Raw genomic sequence first — 25,638 nt, 5'->3', positions numbered from 1 at the left:
CAGAAGCTAAAACAATCAATTGCAGCTTCTGTCATTTTTTCAATTTCCATAGAGAAACGTTCTTCCATGTAGTGATAATGTAATGAAAATTGTAATCCTTTGGCCGAATTGCATTGATCTTGAAAGTGTCGAATTACTCATGGGTGGTAATGTATGCCTAACAAAAATGCTGAGTGCCCATCCGAACTGGAAAGCCTCTCTATGTTGGCTGACAATGACAGGCAATAAAATACGAAAGGGCTTTCATTTATGAACCCGTTGGCTTGTACATGGGAAATGAGTCGCGCTCATTTGCCACGACCTTTTCCCTGTCACTTAGTTTTACAATCGCCCGTTTTATTGCCGCTCGTATTTTCCCCATTGCCGTTTAACCGATACATTCTGTCGTTCTTTTCTTTTCCCTCGTCGAGTTTCGTATCATGTCGCGGATGGTTTTACCAGTGTACGTTCGTACGATAGTTCTCCACTACTTTCAAAGACGCCGGACCTTTCGTAACACATGTACGCCGTTTATTTTTCATGGCGTAAAATTTTTATACGTCCGCCTTTTATGAATTTCGTGTTGCACGAATGACGTGTTAGGAATGGATCTTCGCTCGTAAAATCTTTTGCAATGTCCTGGTGAAAAACTATTTGCAGAGAAGAATCGTGCATACATTTTACAAATTAATCGCTCCGTATTAGTTGCTCTTATTAGTTAATTTTAAAATATAAGTTTAATAATTGAAGATTTGTCCATAATAAATTTAAACCAAGAACAGATCGTTTACGATTAAAAGATGTGATCGAGTTATGGCTAAGGAGATTTAAAATCGGATATAAAAATCTTACGCCAGATGGGCATAATAAGCTGTTTGAATTCTAGAATCAGCAGAAACTTCCATCTTTGACTTTCCTATTTTTTCTTCTCTACGCTTCTTTACCCTCTTTTCTCTTCTTTGTTCTCTCCATTTTTCCTATCCTTTCTCCGACACTTTTTTCTTTTCTTTTCTTCTTCTTTATATTTCCTCGCACTGAACTGTCGCTTCTGCCTTCCTTTTCTCTTCGTCCTTTCCATTTCTCGTTATCTTTTATTTCTCTATCTCTCTCAATTATTTCTCGTTCCATCTCTTTCTCTCTTATCACAACTGTAACAACCGTACAACAGATGTCGCTGGATTTTGGCTACTGTTCCATGTCTAAATTGCATTAAACGATCTTAATGTTTCTCGGCTGTTTAATTAATGTACCGGGGGCGGGCAGCCATGCCTTGGAAATATCCCCATCTTCCAGTCGAATGTAATAAATATGAGCCGACAAGTAGAATGGGGCCGCAAGTGGCCGGTCAAGTAGAATAGCGCGCGTGTGGTCGAACAAACAGGACAAGCCCACATAAAGTCAATTTGTAAACGACGCTATTGTTTTTATTGGTGTAGCTTGTCCTGAAAGCGATGCAAAACAACCGGGAAGCTTGTGTAAGTAAAAAACATTCGTTTGAAACAGTGCTCGTTTCGAGTTATATCGAGTTTTCTTCAATTTCCAACCGAATCTCTAATTACACGAGTTCTCTCAAATTTTTTGAGCATTTTTCAACGAGGAATTTCATCAAACTGTAATTACATATATTGCTCTCTGTCGAAACTATTCGTGTATAGGAGAAAAAGCTGGATCAGTTTGGCACATTCTCACGAACACAACGCTAAAGAAATGAAATATATCAAATATCACAATATTAGATTGCAATATACGAAACGTATGCATTTACCGAAATGTGAATACCGCCTTTTAAATTTTCTCCTATTTAAGCGTTATCGACCGCTTTAAAAAAGGAAAAGAAGAAGAATTCAATTATGAATTAAGGTTTTAAGTTAGGAAGAGCATTTTCCCACTTTTTCTCTTCGAACATTTTTTCCACTTTTACATTTTTTTTTACAAACGCACGGCATTCGATTATCAATTTCGTTAAATTCCATTGATCGATATTCCAACGGGGGATTTCGATAGTCATTGATCGTTAAGAACCAACAAACCTCTTACACATGTGTATATCGTTGGAAAATTCTACGAGCACCATGTCTTTAGTCTCTAGGACTTACATCTGGTGAATCGATAATGGCGAACAGACAACGTACCTGCGGTCCGTTTGCATGTAATCGATTCGGCCCTGAGCCAGCGAACGTTTCGCCGATCCCACGGGGGCAAATGTCCCGTAATTCTATCAGCGGTCATAAAAATAAATACGCGTCCGTGATAAGTCTACAAACGCGATCGTTATGTTCAATCAGTTTCTTTCAAAAATTCCTATTGGATAACGATGATTCCATGGACGTGGGCGATGATGCGATGGCATTCGTGGAACGATAATGGAGCTAATCATAGGAAATTGTCCATCGATGGAGTTCGACTGACTGTTTCATTGCCTGAAATCGATCATCCTTTTTTGCCACTCCCTTCTTGTTCCACTTCGAGCATCTTTCCTCACCCCGATAGTTTCTTACGTTCCGACGTATTGGCTTGCCATTTTTTACCACGTTGCCAACAGAAGTATCGAGATTACGGCCCATTATCGCCACCGAGAATGTGCATTAATATCTATCTCTGTAGTTCGTATTTGTTTTTCCTTTCCCTACAGATATTTATTATTTAGTGGTAATGCAATTTTCGCAGTATGAATGTATCGCCTTTGTTCAGAAACCAAGCAGCCAGAAAAGATAAATATAATAATCGTGGGTGGCGACGTTAACGAAATGGCAAACGAAGAAATATTTTCTTGCAATTTGCAATCATTACGCGAGAGCAGCGTACACTCTTCTATACGTTAAAACGCAATTTCCTCTCTGTACGATTATTCAGGCTATTTTACATAATTGGAGACAAGAATGGAGTTGTTCAACATGCAACGTCTGTAATATCGATTCTTTTCCATCGGCGAAAACGCCGAAACGACGTCGAGCCGACAGACTTAAGTGCTCCAATTCTCTTCGAGCTAACCGAGTTTCCCGATATTTCTCTCGGGCCTGGGTTATCATAAACGGACAGCAGCGCCGACGCCAGAGTTTGCATAATATCTCGCGATCCTTTCTCCGCTTCAACGACAACTTTGCCCACACTCTTTGATAAGTCCTCGCGATACTTAATAATAAAGCTACGGAAAGGCCATCTGTGCTCTCGACAAATCTCGGCTGATCAATCGTCTCGTGTAGCCGTACTTCCAAGTCTCCCTGCAGAGCCGTAGGGAGGATGAAAAAGATTGTTCCATTGTCCTTATCGAAACTTTCTATTCAATTGTTATTTCGTTTTATCTCGTGATACAACCAATTTAACATTTCCCAAAGTTCCATCTCAATATGTCACGTGCAGTTTCTATCGAAAGTTATGGAAGATTTTACTAGGATTACACTTTTTGTCGTCTGTAACTTCGGCAGTCTTCTCTTGAAAGATTTCTTATCCCTTTCGGTAATGAGTTCCGTTGAATAACTTTTACAGGATTCGTTTCCTCTCCGTGTCTCTCGAATAAATTTTGCAAATATCGCAATGAATAGTAAACGTTCCAGTTACCATTAAAATCTGACGAAGAATCGGCAGATTGGAAAATAATGCGTAAAAGATTGCGTGATATTAAAAAGTGATTTGTCCCGAAGACAAAGTCAAACAAGAACCATTAACACCCTGAAATGTCAGTTTTCAAGGATCCCCTTTACATAGAAATGCCCGTGTCGGTAAAGAAATTCACGAAAACGTATCTGCACCATCAGAGATTCGGACAAGTTTCAAGACGAGCAACGTTTCGAGTGTATTTTCACAGTGGACACCTAGTTTGTCGGTGTCTGTATCTTCGCTGAACGAAATCCTCTGTCCAGAAGGGATTAGAGGGAAAGCACCCTCGGCAGAGACACACCGAGTGGCAGGTGTTTGACGGAGATCGGTCGCTTAGCAATTCAAATGGTAGCTAGCAGCGACACGGCCCTGTCTCACTCGTTAGCCGCGATGGAAATAAGACGATAAAATGTCTGGAGAGGCGTTTCGTGAGTCGCGTAATGCCAACGATTACGAGCCATTTACGTTCCCGACGAGTCTCGTTTCGGTCGGCTGGAATTAATTGCCAGCTACCCTCCTCTTCGCCACCCTCTCTCTCTGATCCCTTAATTTTTTCTCTCGTATTACTCGAAGGGCAACCAGCGCGTAATTTCATTTACCGGCGTGGAAACTGCCGCCACCCTTGCTTTCAATTTTCTCCTCTGTCCTTTCTACTCGGTCGTGGACCTTCTTTGTCTCGTCTGCCCTTCGATTTTTAGGACTCCTTCGTTTGTTTTCAATTTTCTCTGTCTGGATCTTTAATCCGGAATTCTATCAGACTTGGATACGCAGCGCTGAAGCGATTAATTATGAAACTTAATTATAGAACGCGAGCAAAATCACGGTGCTCGGAATGCTATTTATAGGAAACGATGTATGCTTGGCGGAAGAGATAGAGCGAGGCCGTAAATTAGAGTATTTATCAGTGACGTTCGTTTGTGTCGTATCTCGTGGAAGCACCTTAAATATCAACAGTCATTTGCGAATTGAAATAAGAAATTTCTGTATAATACGAACGCTACAAGGGAAATAGACGATAAGTTACGTTTTACGCGTGTTCTCCTAGATTTTCAAACTCGACGTCCAAACTCACTGAAGTCTAAATTTCATACCGAAGAGATGAAAATGGCAGACATACGAAAGAAACGCGCAGGATGCTAACTGCCGTTTCAATTGCTAGAAGCAAAGCGAACGATACTTTTCTCCTGCGCTTCTCATTCGCTCAATTAACTTTACGCTGAATGCCTGCATACGAACAATGGTCGCATCGCGTACATACTCTGCAAAAAAACTGTTATGAGAAATTCGGAACTTCGGCGGTTCCGCTGTTAACGTCCGAGCGATTTTACGGCCACGCTGTATCGTTATATTTTAGAGGTCGCGCAATTTGTTCCGCCGTAGAAGCTGCGAAACAAGATTCACTGCGTGCTCGTTACGTTTCTGTCGCAATTTCATTGTCTTTTCGCTACAGTATATCGCGTCAGCGTTTGGTAATTTAAATAGAACGAATCGGTTTCGGCTATTCGAATTGGCAGCGATTGCCACGATCACGAGACGCGTTATTTCGTGTAACAAGATCTTTCGTTATTCCGTTCCCGTTTCAACGACGAGCTGCAGATCCGGTGTAAGCGTTGGCGAGCTCGGCTAAAACCTTCAAGCGATCGAATTTAAGTCCTTTCGGCTTTCTCACGCTTTTCATTCTCCTTTCACGCCGTACGTCGCCATAATAAATCCTCCAACCGCACCAACTTGTTATTTATGTAGTGACTCGCGGTTTCCTTCTCAACGGATTTACCGAAGCAGACGATTCCCCTTTCCTTTCGGCGAAACAAACATAAAACGACGATATTCGTGCTCTCGAGACACGATAAAAGAGGAAGCGAACCAATACCGGGGCTGGTTGGTTCAAAAGATTTTTAGCGAGGTCTGATCTTGTCTATGGTTTACTTCGAATGGACTACTTTGAGCTACAGTAGTACGTGTACTCTTATAGTCAGACAGTAAGATAAATTTCTTCTCTAGCATGTGTACGGAATTGTTTGCTGTTATTGATCGGTCCGGGAAACAACACCGACGGATCGTAAAGGTTACGTAAGCCCGCGATATCCCTAAAATTAGGACACGTTTTAATTGTTATCTCGTAAATTAGGACTACCTTTGACTCGTGTTTCGTATCCGTACTGCCCAGTAATTATCGTTGTTTAATAAACATCCTTCCTCGCAATATTTTCATAACAAAAAGTAGCCATTTAGCTACATGTTTGCGTGTTAAGTAATTAGTGCAAAGTTTAACAACTCTAATTTATTACAAACTAAGTACGTGACTACGGCATAGACAGCAGTAGGCAAAAAAAAAAAAGAAAGGATTTAAAATTCTTGCATTAAACATTTTTTGGTATATCGATAACAATCCTCTATTCTCCAGTTCTCTACTTTCAGTATATAGGGTATTCCATTTACTTTATTTGGCTGAAATATCTTCGTTATTTCAAGTAATAAGAGAAAGAAATTAGCTACGAAAGAAGCAGAGTTCCAGTCTTCCTCAAATTCATCGAATGTTCATTTTAAAATATAAAATAATTGGTTTCTCAAGTAATCCATATGTTTAACGAATTTTAAAATCTTTTCTATGCTACCATCTATGTATTTAAAGAAACCATCGTTACCATATTTCATATATATTGCATATTTTCAAGCCTGCAACTTTTATACGTAACATTCTCGTTTATTATTTGGAACAACGAACGAGATAATAGAAATGAACGCGGCTCTGTGCCGCATCAAATTTTCATTGTTCTCATTGACATTTAACGATTCGTTGTTAAACATGTATACGAACCTGTGACCGAGACAGCTTGTGCCGGGTGCGATTCTGGTGCGCTCCCTCGACGGACGACGCCGTGGGTACGAGAAGACGGGGATTACTTTCGACGTTTTGGGGGTGGTGCTGTAATTGCTGAGGCTGGTAATGGTGGTGAAGATGATGGGGTTGCTGTTGCGAGGGACCACCCCCCAGATGGTGCTCCCCCGTATCCAGCATTTTGCTGCCCAGAGCGTCCAGCTGGGTCAACGACCTCGAACGCACCTGCAATCATACAACGTGACATGATCTTTCCATCACTGTCACCGGAGCTCCGTCATATTTCATCAAATATTTCAAGCTATTTATCACCAATCGATCCGTTAAAACGTACGAGAAATACAGCATGGAACATGGCTGTTGACTCAGGAGCTACGGCTTGAAAGTAGAACACGAGCGTATTCGATATACTTGCTGTAGAAGTAGAATACGACCGTTTGTGGCCAGGCAAACAGGAACAGGAAGAACAATATTTGGATTGAGGAAATGAAAATTGGGTCGCGTATGGTATGTCGTAGGAGGATCCCGTTGAAAATATCTTAACAAGGTAGCTGTAGTAAGTCGAGGTTGCATACAAATTGTTTAATAATTAAAGGGCTCGCCAAATCCCCGGCAATCTGGTTTAGGGACGTGGCAAAAAATAAATTCGATGTCGGAGAAATTTTCGTGCCGGCTAACTGGGTCACTGTCGATCGACCGGTTTACCAGTATCGATCATCCTTCTCGAGGGCCATCGTTATCTCGATCTAGTCGGAGCATTCTTCCATGCTTTTATCTAACCCTTTTTGTCCGTTTATCCACTCCGGTTAGACCAGTCTCGACGCGCTGACTTCGTTCGATCGACCTGTTTCGTGGAATTACTGTTGATTCCACCTCGTGGAAAATGGCCTCGAGTCGTTCGCCAAGCTCTGTTCTCTCACACCATTCGCGGCGAACCGCGGACGAAGCGATACAGGGAAGATGTTAATGGTTTTGCGGCATAACGATCCGATATTGATTTCATCCACAGGGAAACGCGAGTACTAAGTGCAGCGCGTACCGTTTCTAACTTCGAAATTACGGTTGAAACGATACCGGCGGCGCATGCTGACCGAATACCATTGACGCTCGTCCTAAAATCGAATAGCACGCTTTAAAACGATATCGAGCGTCGAACCATCCTCGCGCTAAGGAAATTGCTGTTATTCTTATTTTATTTTATACTTCATTTTTATGGGAAATCCACTTTCTTTTTTCCGATCATCGAATCTCGTACGAATTGGTACACGATCTTGCAGTATCGGTAATTCACTCGTTAACCAAATCCAAATAGGGCGAGACGGGGTTGTTTGAGTTGGAAGGATATTCAAGCAATTTGGCTTGTAATTTGTCAAATTCGATTGTAAATAATTACTCTTGGTTTATTGGCACAATTTGTAGCGTTTCTAGTCGGTCAATTCGATTTGAAGACTATTGAGATATGTATAATTTTGTGTGTGCGCGGCGTCTCGAAAATCAGATGAATGTAACTGTGCCGTTGGCAGTGTGGTATGGAAGATGGTGAGACAAAGAAAGATATATCGACGAAGATCCTGCAAATCGTTTATTAAATAGATCTAAAATTATTTTAATATGAATTCTAACTGCAACCTTAGTGTTCCTTTACTTTTATTTCGGCAATTAAGATCCACAATTTTCAACAAAGACAATTATTTATTATGCACTTTTGCAACAACCTGCTTTCAATCGGACGTCAAATGAGGCAACGAAAGGGAAGATCTGGCATCGGTTGATAGACACAGTGTCATTTTTCAAGAATAAAGGAAGGCTTTATAGATTTCAATAAGGAAGAGATAAAAAATATTCAATATGCATCAAGAATGCACCCTATCTTTCTTTCATGACAAAAACTGAACACTTCAGAAGCTCGGAAAAATGACTTGAAAGAATTCATCGCTGAACTTCATTACTTAATTACATATTAGTTCTATAAAGATGCGATACCTTGAAATTTGCCCAACTCTCTAACATATGTATGTATAATATTAAAAAATTGATCTCAATTTGCAGAGATCTCTATCGCTTCGCAATAAGAGTGCCATCTAAATTGGGGTCGGCAGATTTACGATGTCTCCGGTTAGAATACTCTGCAGATTTCGACTGGGAATTATATATCGTCGAAATTGAATATACGATGCTGTAAATCGAAGTCTACCGAATTCGTTGTGATTTAGATACAGCGATACGAGTCGGACGACAGTAGTATATGACGTAGTAGGTCAGACGTAAGTAGAGTAGCGTACGTAGGTGTCCGGTTAGGGAAGTGGATCGAGATGATACGTAGTTTGAAGAAGGTATTTCTATCTGTCAAAGGAAGAAAGTATCCAGTCATAAAATTTAAGGAGGGATGGTGTAAGGGAAAATGAAAAATGTATAGCGCGTCGTAGGAGAAGCAACCGGAGGCTGAAGAATAGGGAATAAATAAAAGGTTTCCTTATCAAAGATCGAAAAATAGCAACGGTGGAGAAACGAGTTATGGCTTCGCGCGAGCTTTTCATACGAAACCGGTTGTTAAGGTTTACAACAGTTTCTCAAGAATAAGAAGAACGGTCGCTGTAACTGTAAGTCAGACTTGCAATAAATTAATCGAAGATCACGCTAGCAGTATCGCGTTAGTTACCGTCTACGATAGTGCGATTCTGGATAAATCAAGTCACTGATAAACCGATGCACGTTTCTCACGGTGAAAAATTTTTGCTCAGCTGTGTTCATATTTTACCATCTTGCATTCATATTACATGTATTCCCGGAGCGCGCGTCTCAAAATTTATTCCGGAATATGAAGCATCGCGGTAAAAGAACATAAGAAAGAGCTGGGAAGACTCAATTTCTTTTTCGATATCGGACAGTTCGAAAAGTCAGGTTTCACTTATCGTACTTTTACTGCTAAATAACAAACATTTTACACGATGTCTTTGCCGCATCTTCTATCAAAGAAGAAGAAGAAGAAGAAGATGACGATGATGATGATGTATAATTAACCAGGCTCACTTATGCACTTGCCGAGTAATATCGAAGTAGGTCGAGTAGCTTCAAAAGGCAGGGTAATCAGGCTGTCCGTCGAAATATCCTTCGACGTTTCGACCCTTCGTCTGATTCGCATCAGGATATTCGACATTCAAATATATTCTTGATGTCTATTCCATGTTCGCTCTACACATGCAAATTAACGTAAGTCACATTCTGGACCGCTGAGTTAATCAACCCTTTGTCAAACTATTCGTGGTCCATGCACGAAACTTTTGCACACTTGTGTTTCCAGTAAACTCTGTATCGCGTGAGTTTCTCAAATTTTTACATCGTAGAAGGAAAGAAAAATAGAAAAAAAGGAAGAAAGGAAAACACGAAGAATATTGCGGTGGTAATAATCTGGACGTCTTCTGACGTGAACGTTTCTCAAAGTAACGGACGAGACAAAAGTTACTGCAAGATCCGCAAAGTTACGATGAGCCCATATTACGAAACGTTAGTTGGAGGGTGAAGAACGTAAGGGGAAAATGGGCATTCTGGTCAGACATATATTACAAGCAACGGGACGGGTATTACATCCGCTTGTAACTTGTGACATGTTGCCTCAAAACTTGTTTCAAAGGTTACTTCAAAGTAGCTCCTAGGCACTTTAATAAAAGCGGGGAAAAATATAAAGTTGTCTGGCATAGGATATTTAGAAAAATATTCCAGTGTCAGTGATGTCTTAAAGTAGGTAGCTTCGTATATAGTCTGACGAGCATATATTCGCAAAGTGTTTTATAAGCTCGATGGCAATTCGGTATCGAGCGGGTCCCAAGTGAAAAATAAGATGGTTTACCATGCCTCCTAAGTAAACATCGTTTGCCTGGAAAGTTTGCGAAATAATTCAATAAAGACGCCAATTTTTTGTTTAAACGAGTTTTATTAATTTCATTCGCTGTGCTCGAAAACTTTGTAAAATTAAACATAACTTCAGTTCGTTGCTTCATCGCGGCGAGGATAAAAATTTCACTAAATTAAAACGTCCACTACGTGTCACGAACGGAATAAATCTCGAACATAAAATGGCGGTAGTTTATTAAAATCTGAAAGAAATTTGCTTCATACACGACGGCATAAAGAACACGATTAGTATTTAAAAAATTATTATTCACAGCGCTTTCTCAGCAAACCGCGTATATGCGTATAATGAAAATTTGTTGTCCGTGTTATGAAAAATATTACATTTTTCTTTTCGACTTGTTTACTTATATTTTCCGTTTTCATGCTGTCCGCACTTTGCTCTCGTTTACTTGAAAATTGCATTCTCATTTTCCTTTCCTCCAACGTTATTTTTTTCATACCAGCGATAGCACAAATCATAGTTTGGAATTTCTACGCCTCACAAACATTTTCCTATATTTTTTACGAACCATTCTTCTTTCTGACACTATTCATCGGACAAGTTGCATTAACGTTGAAGCGGAAAAGTAGAGAGAGATGGAAAAAATGGAAAAATAGGTGGACGACTTTTGTGCAGCTTTTTTTTCTAATAGATTACGCACCCGCGTATTGAATCCCGACCTAGTTTCTACATATTGGGCGTTCGTGGAAAAAATATACGGCTCGTTTTTCAAAAGGATCGCTTAACGTTTTTTTTCCCACGTCTCTTTTGTCGCGACTACCAATTTCACATCACTCGTGCGTGTCCCTCGTTGTTTTTCCTGCCACTGCCGTTAATCTTTCACACGTTCAATTTCCGAAACCTATTACATTCGTAGTCATAGGCCAAAGTTTGCTAAACGTTCTGTAATTAATATCGTGGGCACTCGTTGGTAAACGAAACACTAGTGCACTTCATAAATCTCTTTTTAGAAGTAAAAATCGAACAGGGAAGCAGGTTGAGACTTGATGGTTTTTAAAAGACACCCTTTGCGCTGTTACCATTTTTTGGAATACAGCAGTTGTCGTTGAATGGAAAAATATGGACCCGGCCGAAACTTGTCCCGTACATGCAAAATACAGGTTGCTGTATGCAACCAAATGTCGCACAGTGTTTTAAACTACAACTGTCTGTCCACGAAATTGTTGGAATTTCCAGCATTTTGTATCATTTAATTTCTGATCTCTTTTCAAATTTCAAAATCCTTTAAAATGTTATTTATCTATGAAAACTGTTTAAATAGGATAACGCGTTTACTTTTTTCGCATTTGGTTCTTTGATTTCTGTAAAAGATCAAATATTACTTTCTGCGATTTTCTCTATGACTTAATGTTAAAATTCTGCTATTAACTAAAGCAATTATCGTACTTAAACTATATCTGTAAACTATTTATGGACCATACGCAGTAAGAGGGTAAATCTACATAAAAAAAAGTATAGTAACTTTAGTAATTACTCTTCAGAACGTCTTGACTTTTTCACCGGAGGAAGGTCGTTTTAAAACACCGCGCGTCGTCGGGTCGTCGCCTTAGTCGAAGAGAAATGACTCGAAAACACCCTTCAGCTCCGACCAACCTTGCGAACCGCACAGTCAGTCTCGTCTGCTGCATTTCAAACTTGTTTTTCCAATTCCTGAAATGTTCTCTGTGCGAATCGACGAAAGATCAAGCCATCCTTATTTCGTCTAAACCGCGAAGAGAATTCGGAGAAATGGCGACGCAAATATAACAAACGTTTAAACAATTAATCAGAGAGACGCGACACGGCCACGGCCGACAGTGGCGCGAGGTCGCGAGATTCCATCCCTTTCAGAGCTGTACGCTGCGTATCACTCATCATGCGTGTCATTTTCCACCTGCTCGAAGCGACGCGATACAATTACCACGTCCCCTATCCGCGCAAACAAATGAAACGGCCAGTCATTAGTGGGTAATAAATGACAGAGACCGAAGCGACCCGGAGAATTTCATTACACGGATTCTTGCTCCGACTGTTCCCATTTAGGTTCTCGCGTGAAAATTCACCTCCGTGGATGAAACGGGCGGGACGAGGTGAGATATGGAAAGTCGACGAGTAAAAGTAAATTCCACGAAAGTAGCAGAGATAAAGAATACGAGGCTGGAAAGGAAAAAGCACGCGATGGCGAGCGAACGATGACAGGAACGAACTGGTCTTAGCTGATGGGTAATTTCTAAAAGCTGACGGGCTGAGGAGAAGCAAGAACGAGATGCAATAACAAGATTCAGCCCGAAAGTCAAATCGCTTAGAAATGAATACCGTGTAGCATCTATGCAGTTTCTTCCATTCTTTTCTTTTCTTTTCTTTTTTTCTTGGCGCGCTGATTTACACTACTTACGGAACAAAAAGACAGGAACCAACGAGTGAATGACGATAATACAGCGATTCTTTTAACATGCAATTGCCAAGAGAAGCGAACAAAGCCAAGACAAGCGACATCGATTCGATCAGAAGAGTGAAATGTCTTAGAAAGCACTGTGGTTATCTGTGCAGCTTTCTCTCTTCTTTTTTGTTGCTTATTTATTTATTTATCTCGTGGAACGTCGCCTGGGTCACGTTGTCTATTTATCACAGAACACAAATACAAATTCCATAGCGATTCAGCTGCGAGTTTCGCGCGAAATACATGTGTTCTTGAATGAAATATGATGTATTAGAGTCCCTGTCCTTTTTGACACGCTTTTCACGCAGCACACGTGTAATTTCGGCAGCGATTTCGCTCGACGTCGTTTGATAACGCATTTTTTCCTTTTAACCCCGCGTCGAATTTATCCCAATCCGAGACCTTCCGCTGATGTACGTACGCATGCGGGAACGCACAGCAGTGGGCGAGAATGTAAAATTGATTAAAATGTATTGGTTTGATGAAATTTGTCCCATTTGATGAGTATCGCCGGGCGAAAATTGAAACGATCCAGCAACCAAGTTTAATATTAATTGCTTGCGTTTTATGAGACTCGTTCTAACCAATTCGCGTAGAAGCTCACGTACGCGTAGTGTGAAATCAGAGTCGCGTAATATATTGGAAACGGCAGTTTAGAAAATGTAAACGGAAGGACAGAATTTGAGTTTCATTAAAATTCCAGAGGTGTGCAGTGGAATATGTTGCAACAAGATGCGAATAGATGTTTTAGCGAGAAGTATGTATTATAATAAAATTCTCTCCAACGAAAGGAGGGACTTTTATTTCTAGAAATATTACTTATTGTATAATGCACCAGCTGGAATTGCTTTTTCTTCTGTTTTATCACGGCATTGGTTTCCTTTTCGCCTTTATTCACGAAACTATTTACGAGACTTAAACTTCCATTAAGTTTCCCTCAAAATTTCTCCGTTTCCTTATGAGCTTGTAATTCTTTTTATTCTTTTAAAGGCAATATATTTTTACTGTCTGTTTCACTTTGAATTAATAGTTTATTACGAACAATGAAAGAACAGATAAACGGAACGAATCTGTTTCGCATGTATATGTATTTAACCATTACGAGGTGCAACGTTGTGTATCTTTCATTTCAAAGACTATACTGTAAAAAAGGCTAAACGAGCTATTGCTAATAAATTTTATCCGTTATTTATTACACTAACGTTAAAAGAAAGTTCATAAATCTATTATTCGCCGTGTATTTAATATTAATATTCACAATAGGTAAAAGTTAGATTGTGTACATTGAAAACTAACTTCACCTTAGACTATGGCTTTGAAACAAATTTGCGCAAAAATACGTAACGTATAACGATATCCACTAGAACAAACCGATGCTATAACACGTGTAGTTTCAAAACCAATTTAATCCCCTCTAACATACTTTAGCGCATTTTGAAAATTAAAACCCTAAAACATTACCCAAATACTTGATCCGCTATTAACGCTCGTACAGATAGCTTAGCGGCATTTGAAAATCTATTTATTTCTGCATTCAGATTGCGTCGGCTGTTCGGTTAATTCCGTTTTAATTATGATGCTTAAAATACAGCCCGTAATGGTGACTGATCTAATTGGAAAATAACTAGCCGCGAATGTCAGGAATCCTGACATTGCTTCGCTGGGTCTGTCTGCGTCGTTTTCTCGGCACTCGCCAGGGATCACCGAGAACGATTCGATCCCGTCGACAAATAAAATTTCCACGAGCAGAAAGGAAAGGAGAGATCGCAGGGGGAAGCTCGCTTGGATAAATCTGTAAATTTGGCGGCGACAGAGACTACCGTTGCCGATTCCCCCGGAAACGGCGAAACTTGTTACGACGTTCAATGAACGTCTCGACGAATCGTCTCTGTTAAACGCCCGAGGATCCAGATATTACCGGCCACTCGACCTTTGCACAATTTCTCACAGAGGTGCGCGCTTGTAAATCGTTTCTGATTTCCAGCAAAACGAAACTTTCCATTCCACTTTGCCGATAAATGGAAAAATCCGCAACCTGCAGAAGGGATCCCTGAGCTTTCTGCGCGTCATACTTCTGTACCTATGTATACCTCCATTTCAAGTTTTTGGAACGTTGGTAGTCGAGGAGCAGCGACATGGGAGAATCGTTATAATGTGTGATTTATCGTTGCAATTTTGTGCACAAAGGTTTATTTAAAACATTAAAAGCGAATAGCAAACGAGATTGAGTATTCAATGCGTCATCTTCTCTTATGGATCCTTTTCGTTCAGTTCATAATGGTTAACGAGAAAAGGTGTTTGGTTATATGCAAACTATGCGAAAGGTATGTAACATTAATCATCGAACGTTTTTCCCCACGATCTCGTGGGAGGCGCCCCTCCATCTTTATCAGCATACAATCGCAATTTTGCAAACTTCTCGTTTCATTTCATTGAAAATTTATAATGTTCGCGAAACTCGTTATAATGAAATTTTTGGGGTGAGATTGAAATTTATAAATTTCGGAATTATATTGTTCGTTGATTGCTCGTTTTTCGAGTTCTGCCGTGGCATGGGACCAATTTTCACACAACGATGTACACGTAATGAGCGGACGCCGCGATTAAATCTCGAGATTTCTATCGACTGTTAGCCAACGATTTAACGCAAAATTTTCTGGCCAGGCGCCGTACGAATATATTCGTATATGGGCTTAATTGATTGATTGTATAGTGAACGATTAGGTGGTGGCAACGGGGCCAGCTGCTAAATTGACATTTCCTCGATGTCGATGAATGAAAAGCATTGTTTGCCAGCGTAGAACCGTTGGCCGACAGCAACCAGGCCAGTTCGGACTTTTATCGGGGTCATCGGCGCTAATTAAATTACGAAAACTCAGTGAAATTCTCCCCGTTTTAATGCCTGGTCCTCCCTAAATTTCACTGCGAATTCACGTAATCTCCCTTGATAATTTCATTTATCGCGCGATTATTTCGCGATAATGGCTTTTTGATGATTTTATGCCAGGATTAACTTTCGACAACTCGCAGACGAAACTATCGCGATCACGTTGTATTTCATTCCGTCCGAAGCGTTGCTGAATCGTGAATTGAATACTACATCCGTTTGCATGATACTTCCAAGGCTCGTTACACATTCGCTGCACGTAACTTATCGTCCATAAATATTCGATTTTATTATTCACTATATTATACATGTTTTCGATTTTACTATTCACTATATTATACATGTTTGCGATTTTACTATTTACCGTAGTGTATACGTTTACCGCTTAAAAATCATCCCTTCTATTATCGTCGAAAGTTTTCCCATTAGTTTGAAAGTACCTTCTGAACGTAGCTTACGAGTAAAAAATAAAAAAGATCCAAAGACCAAGAGCTCGTCACCTAACAAAATAGATGATCCGATAAGGTTTCGTATTTACAAACTTTATCACCGTCTACTGATATTACAAAATCAATTTTATTGTTCAGAATATAATTTTATGCATAGCTATGCTGATCACGTAGAATGAAACGATCATAGTTCGATTTATCCGTAATTTTGCAATTAAAATACATTTGATCGAACAGAAACGATTGTCGGGATACTTTCAGAGGGTAGCACACACACAAGTAAATTCATGTAAATTCGCAATGCTATTAAGTCGACACGCTTTTTTTCGTGGTGCCTCGCCTAAGCCGGATTAAAGTCTATCGTGGCGTTGTACCATGGCGTGAAACACAGCGAATAATTCATCGCACGCGCATCGTGCATTAATTACCCGTGATTACGGAAACAAAGGCTCGCGGAAGCCATCCTTAATCGCGTAGCAGTGTTAACCTCGTTTACGCCGTCGAAGACGCTCGTTCACCGCATCACGATACTCGTTTAAACGATCCAAAGCTTCGAGACTAACTTTTCCCCGTTAACGGTTTCCGCATGTAGAGCGTGAACGCAAAAGTTAAAGCGGAAAGTTGATCGATAATATAGAACGATATAAGGATAGGCACGTAGGCAGCGAGTTCTATCTAGCGTGAGTCGCAACACTAAGCTATCGTGAGCCGACGTGAATCACGATACTAAGTCATCACAGATCACCGTAGATTACTATGCTATTACGTGGTAACACGAGTCACAGGATCGATACGAAGAAATCATCGTTGGAATTAGTACGTGGGTCACGTTATCGAATTAATGTGGAATAATGGCAGATTTTGGTATTGGATCGGCAAAACGATACGTATAATGGAAGAATAATGTTAAAATTTGTCGATGCGAGGCAAATTTTACAAACTAAAATTGTTTCAAATTGGTGTATATCTTTTAGATCGCTGTATACCCTTTAGATCGGTGTACTTTATTTTTTGGAGGATGCTCGTTATGTGTGTCACGGTCACGGAATAATTGATCTCTCTGAATAACAACGTACCGAGAAGGGCTTAATTTATGTCGCACAAGCGTCTGATGTTCTTTATTCCTAGGCTTAAAAAAGAAAACAAACGGCCATTCCGGGAACATAAAGCTACACGTGTTTCTATAATAATATCGTAGGAATTGATCGTAGACGATAAATAAATAATTAACTTAAATACTAACGAGTCAAGCGATTCTAATAAATCGAACAGTTCTGAAAACTTTTACGACTCTCAATTTCTCGAAACAATTTACTTAGAACCGTGATACGTTCACCTTCCATCGCTAGCGAATCAAAATGACGAGACAACCATGAGACACTGATATAAACCGCGATCAATCTACATACGTTGCAACTAACCGTCGGAGTTGATACATGCATCGCAATGTTTCAGCCTATGTAGGCCGCTTTGAAGGTTTCACGCACACAACATAATATCAAGCGCAGTCAAATTTCCACGCAACACCGTATATTTCAGTCTATTCTGGTCCAGTGATATAACGCATATTTATACCGCGCGCGACCAGTGAAAATATAAGAAATTTCTATTACACGACATTATACGAGGAAAGCAAACCAGAGTCCGTTTAGCGAATTTGGATAGTCGAATATGGATTATACCGTTGGGTCATAGTGTGTCGCCACTTGGCTCGATGGGTCATCCGAGTGGACTGTCACAGCTAATATGGATTAGGGTTCTAAGCTTCCGTAGAGAGACGTGGGTCACGAGATTGGATACGTGCGCGTGTCGTGCAAATAGAATAAGCACGTGCGTTGTCAGACCGTAGCGATAAGTGAGCCGCTCGTCCCAACAGCGAAATCTGTATAGGCGCTGTTGAATGCATTAAAAGGAAACCGAGACTATGGCGCAAGGTGCTGATGATATTCATCGGGCTATGCGAAGCGGATAGCGAGAACATCAACAGCGGGAATGGCACCGATAAACAGACAATAATGGAAACTTTACGGCGACAAGAATTTGGCGAAACGACGCGCAACGAACCAGCTCTCTAGCTAATGACCCGCAATGAAGTAAATTCCCCTGTGACTCGAGTGTCATTAACGCTTCTGTCGTTTCGTCTGCGAGAAGTTTACTTTATGAATCGCTCTATACGCTGTCCAACGACAGGGAAAACGATAACGAAGTGTGTCTAACGGGTTTTCTCGTTGATCATAAAACGAAAGAATCCCTCTATCTCTTTATTTTCTTTTTCTTCGCTCGTTACGTCCCTAGTCTCGTTCTTTCGTTGATGTAATCGATGTCGATCGATGATTATACATTTAACGGGAGATTATTAGCCAGAATGATAGTATATCTATACACCGCATCACACGATTGAAGATCAAAGGAAGGAAATATGATATGTACATTTTTCTCATGTTTTTTATTTTAAACGTTACGTTAACTGTTTGATTTTACCAACGTGTAGTCAGATTTCTTCCCCGTTATCTTGCAACATTTTACCTGTATAAGAATTGAAAATCGTAGAATGGTTTCATAAATTATGATACGCGGTGTGCAAAGAAATTAAAGTGAAAGATATGTAGGAAAAAATATACCATGCAAGAAGGAAAACGAGGTTTTATCTCTATAATTAAATCTCAAAATTGTATCATTTTAAGCCTGCAAAGTTTCCACGTGAAATTATATCGGTGATTTGTATCGTTCTGATAATTTCTACTCTTAATTACGGTTAAAATTGTGCCGGCAATAGAGTACTTTGTGGCATGAAATTTAAGCCTTTATCCGTATAATCGATTTCAATCGATAACTATTCATTCGATAGATTATTGGTAAAACGGTATTACTAGGAAACTGATGGCAGTGTATCCACAGTACAACCGTGTCATTTAATTACGGCCAAGTTTGCGGTAGTAGAGGAGTATTCTGAAGCTTAAAGTCCTTCGAGTGTAAACGTTCTTCTCCTACCTCTCCTACCACTGTCGTAACGAGTAAACAGCTAATAGTCCTTTCTTACTACGTAATCGCATGTTGATTTATACCACTTATGGAGCGGCGTGGTGACTAGCCAGATCCAACCACCGGGGCACTATAACCAATAACGTGTAACGAGTTTATAAATTCGCCATAATGGTTACTACTGTTCTTGTCAATTAAATTTTACTGTCTTCATTCTCGCCAGCGCAGTTTTTATTCGTTTAACAATTTCGATGTCGATCGTTGTTTCGCTTGTACGTCGTGTTTATCGGAAAACACGTCGCTTGGTTTCTTTGTTTCTTTTCGTGTCACTTAGCAAGAAAAAACAACACGGGACAAAAGAAAAACGGGCCACGCGGAATTGAAGGGCAGTCTCGCGTCATTAACGTTTTGCTGTTTTAACGATAACGGTTGACATTAAGTAGTCACGTGGTATTTTATCGTGCTGCTCTTCCTTCTGCAAGACTTCTATCACTCGCTGACCTGCGAACAACCACTCCGCCGACGCTGCATCCACAGACAATGCCGGGAAAGCACAATGCGGCTTCTCGTGTCGCGCAGAGCAGCCAGACTTCCAAGTTTCTTAGCTCTCCGGTCGTGCCAATTTTGCGGAGAGGCCAGAATTTTCATTAACTTTCACGGAAAATACGGGGCTTCTGTAACTTTCTTCGACTTTTCTTAGAATTCTACTTGTCATCAGACGGCGTATATTTTATGCAAATTGGTATTTTTACGAATATAATTAAAAAGATGGAACTTAAGCAGAAGACTGTCTTATTTATTCGATATTGTAAAAAGTATGCTCTAGATATTTTGTATACTTTTGCGTATTACGAGCTCCCCGTACATCTGTACATTTTTAAATAAATGCATAAAAATCCGTAGTCTACATATCACGCTTCGAACGTTTCAAGAATTCCAAGTTACTCCGTGTTGGTCTTAGCATCATGTTCCCAGTGACTTTTCTGCTGATTATTTTTGCAAGAGGGTATGAAGATACAATTACAGGGTCCCGAATGGTTCTACAAGGCACTAGACAGGAATATTACGGAGCTTAAAGAGGCACACCGAGCCAACAATTTGATTAAATCCTAATCTCCTGACAGCTGCTATCGAGATCCGGCAACTTTATGTCGTACGGTAATCTCGGCATTTCGATTATTAATATTTCTAAGTACTATGGAGTGTGTTAATTGTTGTTTTATGTGAAACAATAAAATTGCAAAATGTAAACTCGAGATATATCATTTTGATCGCACGAAGATGCAGAAGAATTATCACATTTTTGTATTTTTTACGGAAAAGCAATTTTAAAATTCAGTACGTTATAATTCTAATAGCATATTCAGTTTCGTGGTATCAGAAAATTTTGTGGAAATCCAACTAAACGGGATTTGGATGATAGCATTAGGTGCGATAGAATAAAAATCCGATTAAAATACAATACTCTTAACGTAACATTGTTTTATCAAAAAACAATGTCTTCTATATTGAAAATTTCTGGCTGTTTCTGCTTATCTATTATACTTTACAACTAATTTATTTCAATGTTGTATTTCATTATTTGACAAATATTCAATATACGGAACCCTCTTGCATGAAATATGAAGCAGCACAATTGATTGCCAGAAACGACAGAAATTTTCCGAACCGCCTAATAATTTGAATAATGATGGATAAATAGGGAAATAATGATCGCAGTTTATTAATATATGCTTATATTTTCATGTTAATATATCGACTGATTAATTAATTTAAACAAACTCATTATTTACAGTAGAAATATCCCGTCAATAAATATCGATAAAATATCGAAGTACAGTCTGTCAGTAAGAGAGATTTTTTAATTTTAATCTGCGTTCGAATTTCTCTGATTACTCCAAGCTATCAGAATAATGATGTATATGCAAATACCGGAGGATTGAGAATTATAGCGGTGTCAGTCAATTTATCGCTACTTTTCGCGAAACAATATTACGAGTTTATTATCATAAAGGGTCCATTATATTTTTCATGCCATTTCAATCATTTCCTCGTTTTCGCTATTAACAATATTTTTTCACTCCTTTGTTATTATATTAGGCAAATGGTGTTTCGCAACTGTGCCGTGGGATTTTACGCATATTCGTAATTTTCAGAATATAATTAAACAAATAGAGTCCCGGTAAAAAATTCTTTTACTACCAATATATCCTTACTGTAGAAATCACTATACTTTGCACACTTTATATATATTTCATATTACGTGCGTTCTGAGCAATTTTACACTTTTGTCTATTCATAACATACAACGAGTTTAATTATTCTGTTGGAACTTCCAGATTGAACCTTAAAAAAACTTGAAACAATCCCATCTTACTACATTATCAAACCAGACGATTCGCTTTTTCACAGACCGGAGAGAATCGGACATTACCCGGTCTTGCTTTTATCGCTCAATTGAAGACTCCGAGATAAACGAAGACGTTTTACACTGTCGAAATTACATCTCGATAATTGCGAGCGATACGTGAAGGGATTAGTTAATACAAGGTTGAACCGCAATTGACCGTGGGCATACGATGGGGTGGAAAAGAATATTTTTCATCGTTCCCCACGTTCCATAACCGTCCCTCGTTTATCTTCCGCGCCCTCGAATCGGCCAAGATTGGCGCTGAAGGATACGTCAATATAGCGTAATCTGGTTAAACATCCTAAGCCTGAAGAAAAGAAGATGACGAGGACGACAATGGCGCTACATCCCCTTTGTACTTTTTCTTCCTCCCCTTCTCGTCGTTTGCGATATTCGATCGCCACCGAAGCTACGAACGAAAGAGTCGAGAAACCCTCCAGATGACGAATCAATCTTGACTGTGTCTACGCAAATAGTGGCTTGCCTGGCCAGTCGCTTTCGACCGGATGCTATAACCGACTAGAACGAGGGAGGAGATCGAAAAGTCCACCCTCTTCTCTTTCTGGAACAATGGAACGTGGCCATTGAAGGAATCCAGGACACTCCGGGATATTATCGTTTGCAGTTCCTTTGGATCCTATATTTTATATTCTACGTATTTGCTCTTCCGTGGTTTTACTGCTCCAAAGAAACATCTATTTTATTTTGTAGGTTTACAGCCTCCCTCTCTCTATCTCTGTCAGTTGAAACATAAACGTGTATAACCGACATATGATAGCGACGTCTTTGAGAGTGCGGTGTAATAAAAAGGTGAGATACTTTTCTATGAATCATCGAGAGATCAAGAGCCAAGTGTATTTCAGAAGCCAAAGTGATCAGCTTTGATTTTTCTAAATTTTATGATTATTAACGAACCTCTCGAGAAACGATTTGATTCCATGAATTTATTCGTTCAACACAAATAATCCAAAGCTCCAAGAGTACTCTTAAGAAATTCTAGCGTTCAACTTATTCTTCTTTACTTCTTAACTAGCCGCTCGCTCGCGGTTTCGCCCGCACAGTATTTGAATTTATGTCTACCACCCACTGTTTGAACACCCTTTAGGAGTTGAATGTTGGAAGACGTTTAAACACGTGCCTGTCTATTTTTAATGAGGAATTTGTTTGCCTGATTTCAAATCTCCAGCTTCAATGGGCAAAGAGATACGATCGTCCTTTGAGAAAAACAGCGCAACTTTTTTCCACCCCCATAAGGGTTGAACTTGGAAAAACGCCCCAACACGTGTTTGTTTATTTTTAATGAGGAGTTTGTTCGCCGAATTTTACGTTCTTAAATTCAACAACTAGTTGAATATAGATGTCATATAAAAAAAAGGTTATCCCTTTGTCCCTTTAGGATACGTATTTCCAAAAATCTTTTCTTATAGCATGCCCACGTCGTGAAAGTAATGAATTAGTCACTTTTTTGCAATATATATATATAGATTTAAGCAGTTGATCAATTAGAACTTTGAGTGGGCCATTGGAAACTCGATAAACGAGAGTTTTAAGGATTGTTATATCTCATCTGCATCTTATTGTTAAATATTAATTAATACTTTTATTAATACTTTATATTTAACTGATAAAAACCTATCTGGAAGCCAATATCCGTACGTCGTTCTCTAAGAACCGTTAAAAACAAGTATTAATAATAAAGTATTAAGTAAGTGTTAAAAAAGATCGTTTTTTCAGCATTATTAAAAACAAGTATTAAAAAGTGCCTGGAGCACTTTCATAAACGAGAAACATATTGAACATGACAGGTAACGAAGGTTTACGGGGAGTTAAACCTTTTCCGTCGTGCTTACATTAAACATTCAATAATCGTGATCGCCATAAAACGAAGGGAAGGGAAGTAAAGTATCGAGCACGAAGGTTACCCCTGCAAAAGTTTCAAATTTACGAGCTCGTCGTTTCAACGGAAGAGTCGAAAGTTTCACGGCCTAGTAACTTCTCGACAGGATAGCCGGTTCGTTGAGGGAGAAACGGGAAAGTCCAGCTGTGAATGTGACTTAATTATTCCTCCCAAAAGCCCCCCGTTATACGCGACTACACTGTCGCAAAAAAAAAAAAGAAACAATCGTCGCTCGGACAACGTCGATAACGAACAGTGCTGCATAAATGTTCATATTTCGAAGCTCTGCAGAAGTATCTCGTTTGCAAGTCGATATCCACGCAAAAGTGCTTATACAGATTGCTTTGCAGATTGTTGTTTTTAAAACGATACTCCAAATTCAGATATACATATTGATTGTCTTTGAATGGATATCTCTAAATTTCTATGATGCATTTTACAATAATTGATGAGCTGCTTGTACAAATCGTTTTCGCGCTATATGCTGTATTTAAAACGATGCTTCAAATTGATATGCGCGTATCGAATATATTAAAATGAATACTTCTAGATTTCTACGATACGTTTTCAAACAACGATATAATTCTCTGAAATATTGTTTGAAGATAGTATTGGAAATATCCTCGATGGTAAATAATGCCAGTTCTTTTGCTTTCGAACGTAAAGCAAAACGTTGATAATCCTCTTGAGATTTGCGAAGATCTCACGTTCGAACGCTTTCGTCAGATACTATACGATGTTCATAAAAATATTCAGAAATCTGATTCATCGTGGCAATTTTTAAATTCTCGAGTGTACGTACTTCAAGGATGCAAACACAAAAATTTTTCCGAACAGCATCGTCTGGCAGAGGTCGTCTCGTTAAATAAACAAGCTCGCGATCGACCATTTCTGATTGTTCTCGTTGCTGAAATCTGTCGAACTTTCTCCAATGAAAGCTACACGTCAAATGTTCAAACCGACGTACCTGCTCGATCCGTCGAGGAACATTTGCTCAATACATCGAGCTTTCCCCTCGAGCGACTCGGTTGTTTCGCAAAAACGATTCATATCGATGTTTCCTCGGAGAGACCTTCCCTGTGCTTGTCCTCTTCTACGGCATAGGCAATAAGGCCACCCTTGACCGAATTTATTCTCATTCCCCTTCCTATTTCCGGCATCCACCTCCTCGTGTCATAACAAATCGAGCAGAAAGTTGCGCGAAACAATACATGAACTTGATTTCGCTCGACAATTAATCGCGAGCAAACCGATATTTCTCTGAAATTCTGAATATGAATATGAATATGATTTCCTGAAGCTAAGATTTTATATTTCAGATCTACTGTTTCATCCCATGGTGGCACGCCGATGCCTTTCGGAAGAACAGATTTTTTCTTCGATTCGTTGAATTGAGCCGATCGATGATCGAGTTAGGTGGCTTTCATCGACACCTTCCTGGCTCAAGTTCCGGCGAATAACGAAGTAGCTGACGCCTTTGATTAATGATACTTGGCCACGATTCAAGACTGCCTTGTAACACCTTGTAACCGGCCAACACTGCCTGCCGTTTAAGAATTATCGACTCCGCCAGGAATTTGAAACTTTCGTCGCTAAATATTTCCCGAGAGACCGATGGATCGCTGGAAGAAGTGGGTAGATCGCGAGCCTGATATAGAACCGACCGACGGTAAATATTCATAGAGGCTACGCTCTTATCGTTTAACGACTTCCAGCTACAGCTATTTAACATTATAGCTGCCGACGATTAAAATACCCCGTGATCCTGAATTCGCGGTACGAGCAAAGTCAGAAACTCTATGGCAGATTCTATCACTTAAAATAAGTAGAGAGCCGGGGATAATGAAACTACGGCGGAGGCCTCGTTTCTGAGAAAATCGAGTTTCCAAACTTGTCTGTGATAGAATCTCCCCAGATAGAGTTTTCGACGTTTCTTTTTTTTTTCTACCACGAATTTAGGTGTATACTTATTTATGCTATAAATGAAAAGGAAAGGTAAAAAGAGGAGGGATGTACAGCTTTATAGGATATATTGGAGAATCTTGAGAAAGTTTATTGGATCTCGTGTTAATTGATTTCCCGCAGGCGGCTAACATCGATCTAAGTTTTTCATGCGAAGAATGTTCCAGGCAACTTTTCTTCTCGAATAACAAAGTTTCCTTTCGTTCTTAAATACCTCGATGGCCATTTCAAGTAGCCGAGAGCGCGGCTATATAAGAGATCGGCCTTTTTCAACTTTCAATGCCATGGGGAGTTAGCAAAGTTT

The 25,638-nt window shown here is 39.6% G+C and overlaps 1 protein-coding gene across 11 annotated transcripts in view; it reads right to left on the bottom strand.

Moving 5' to 3' along the window:
- LOC117216755 (pleckstrin homology domain-containing family G member 5-like) overlaps positions 1-25,638 on the bottom strand; it is an 83,067-nt gene that overhangs the window by 13,186 nt on the left and 44,243 nt on the right. For all 11 annotated transcript variants that reach the window (XM_033463741.1, XM_033463746.1, XM_033463745.1 and 8 more), the window contains one exon: positions 6,395-6,640. In XM_033463741.1, coding sequence (XP_033319632.1) covers positions 6,395-6,640 — 246 coding nt within the window. The remainder of the gene's footprint in view (positions 1-6,394; positions 6,641-25,638) is intronic.

The sequence above is a fragment of the Bombus bifarius genome, unplaced genomic scaffold, assembly GCF_011952205.1.
Source record: "Bombus bifarius isolate JDL3187 unplaced genomic scaffold, Bbif_JDL3187 scf7180000007973, whole genome shotgun sequence".
Taxonomy (NCBI): Eukaryota; Metazoa; Arthropoda; class Insecta; order Hymenoptera; family Apidae; genus Bombus; species Bombus bifarius.
The sequence above is the reverse complement of the archived record's forward strand: the minus strand, read 5'-3'. Positions and strand labels throughout refer to the sequence as shown.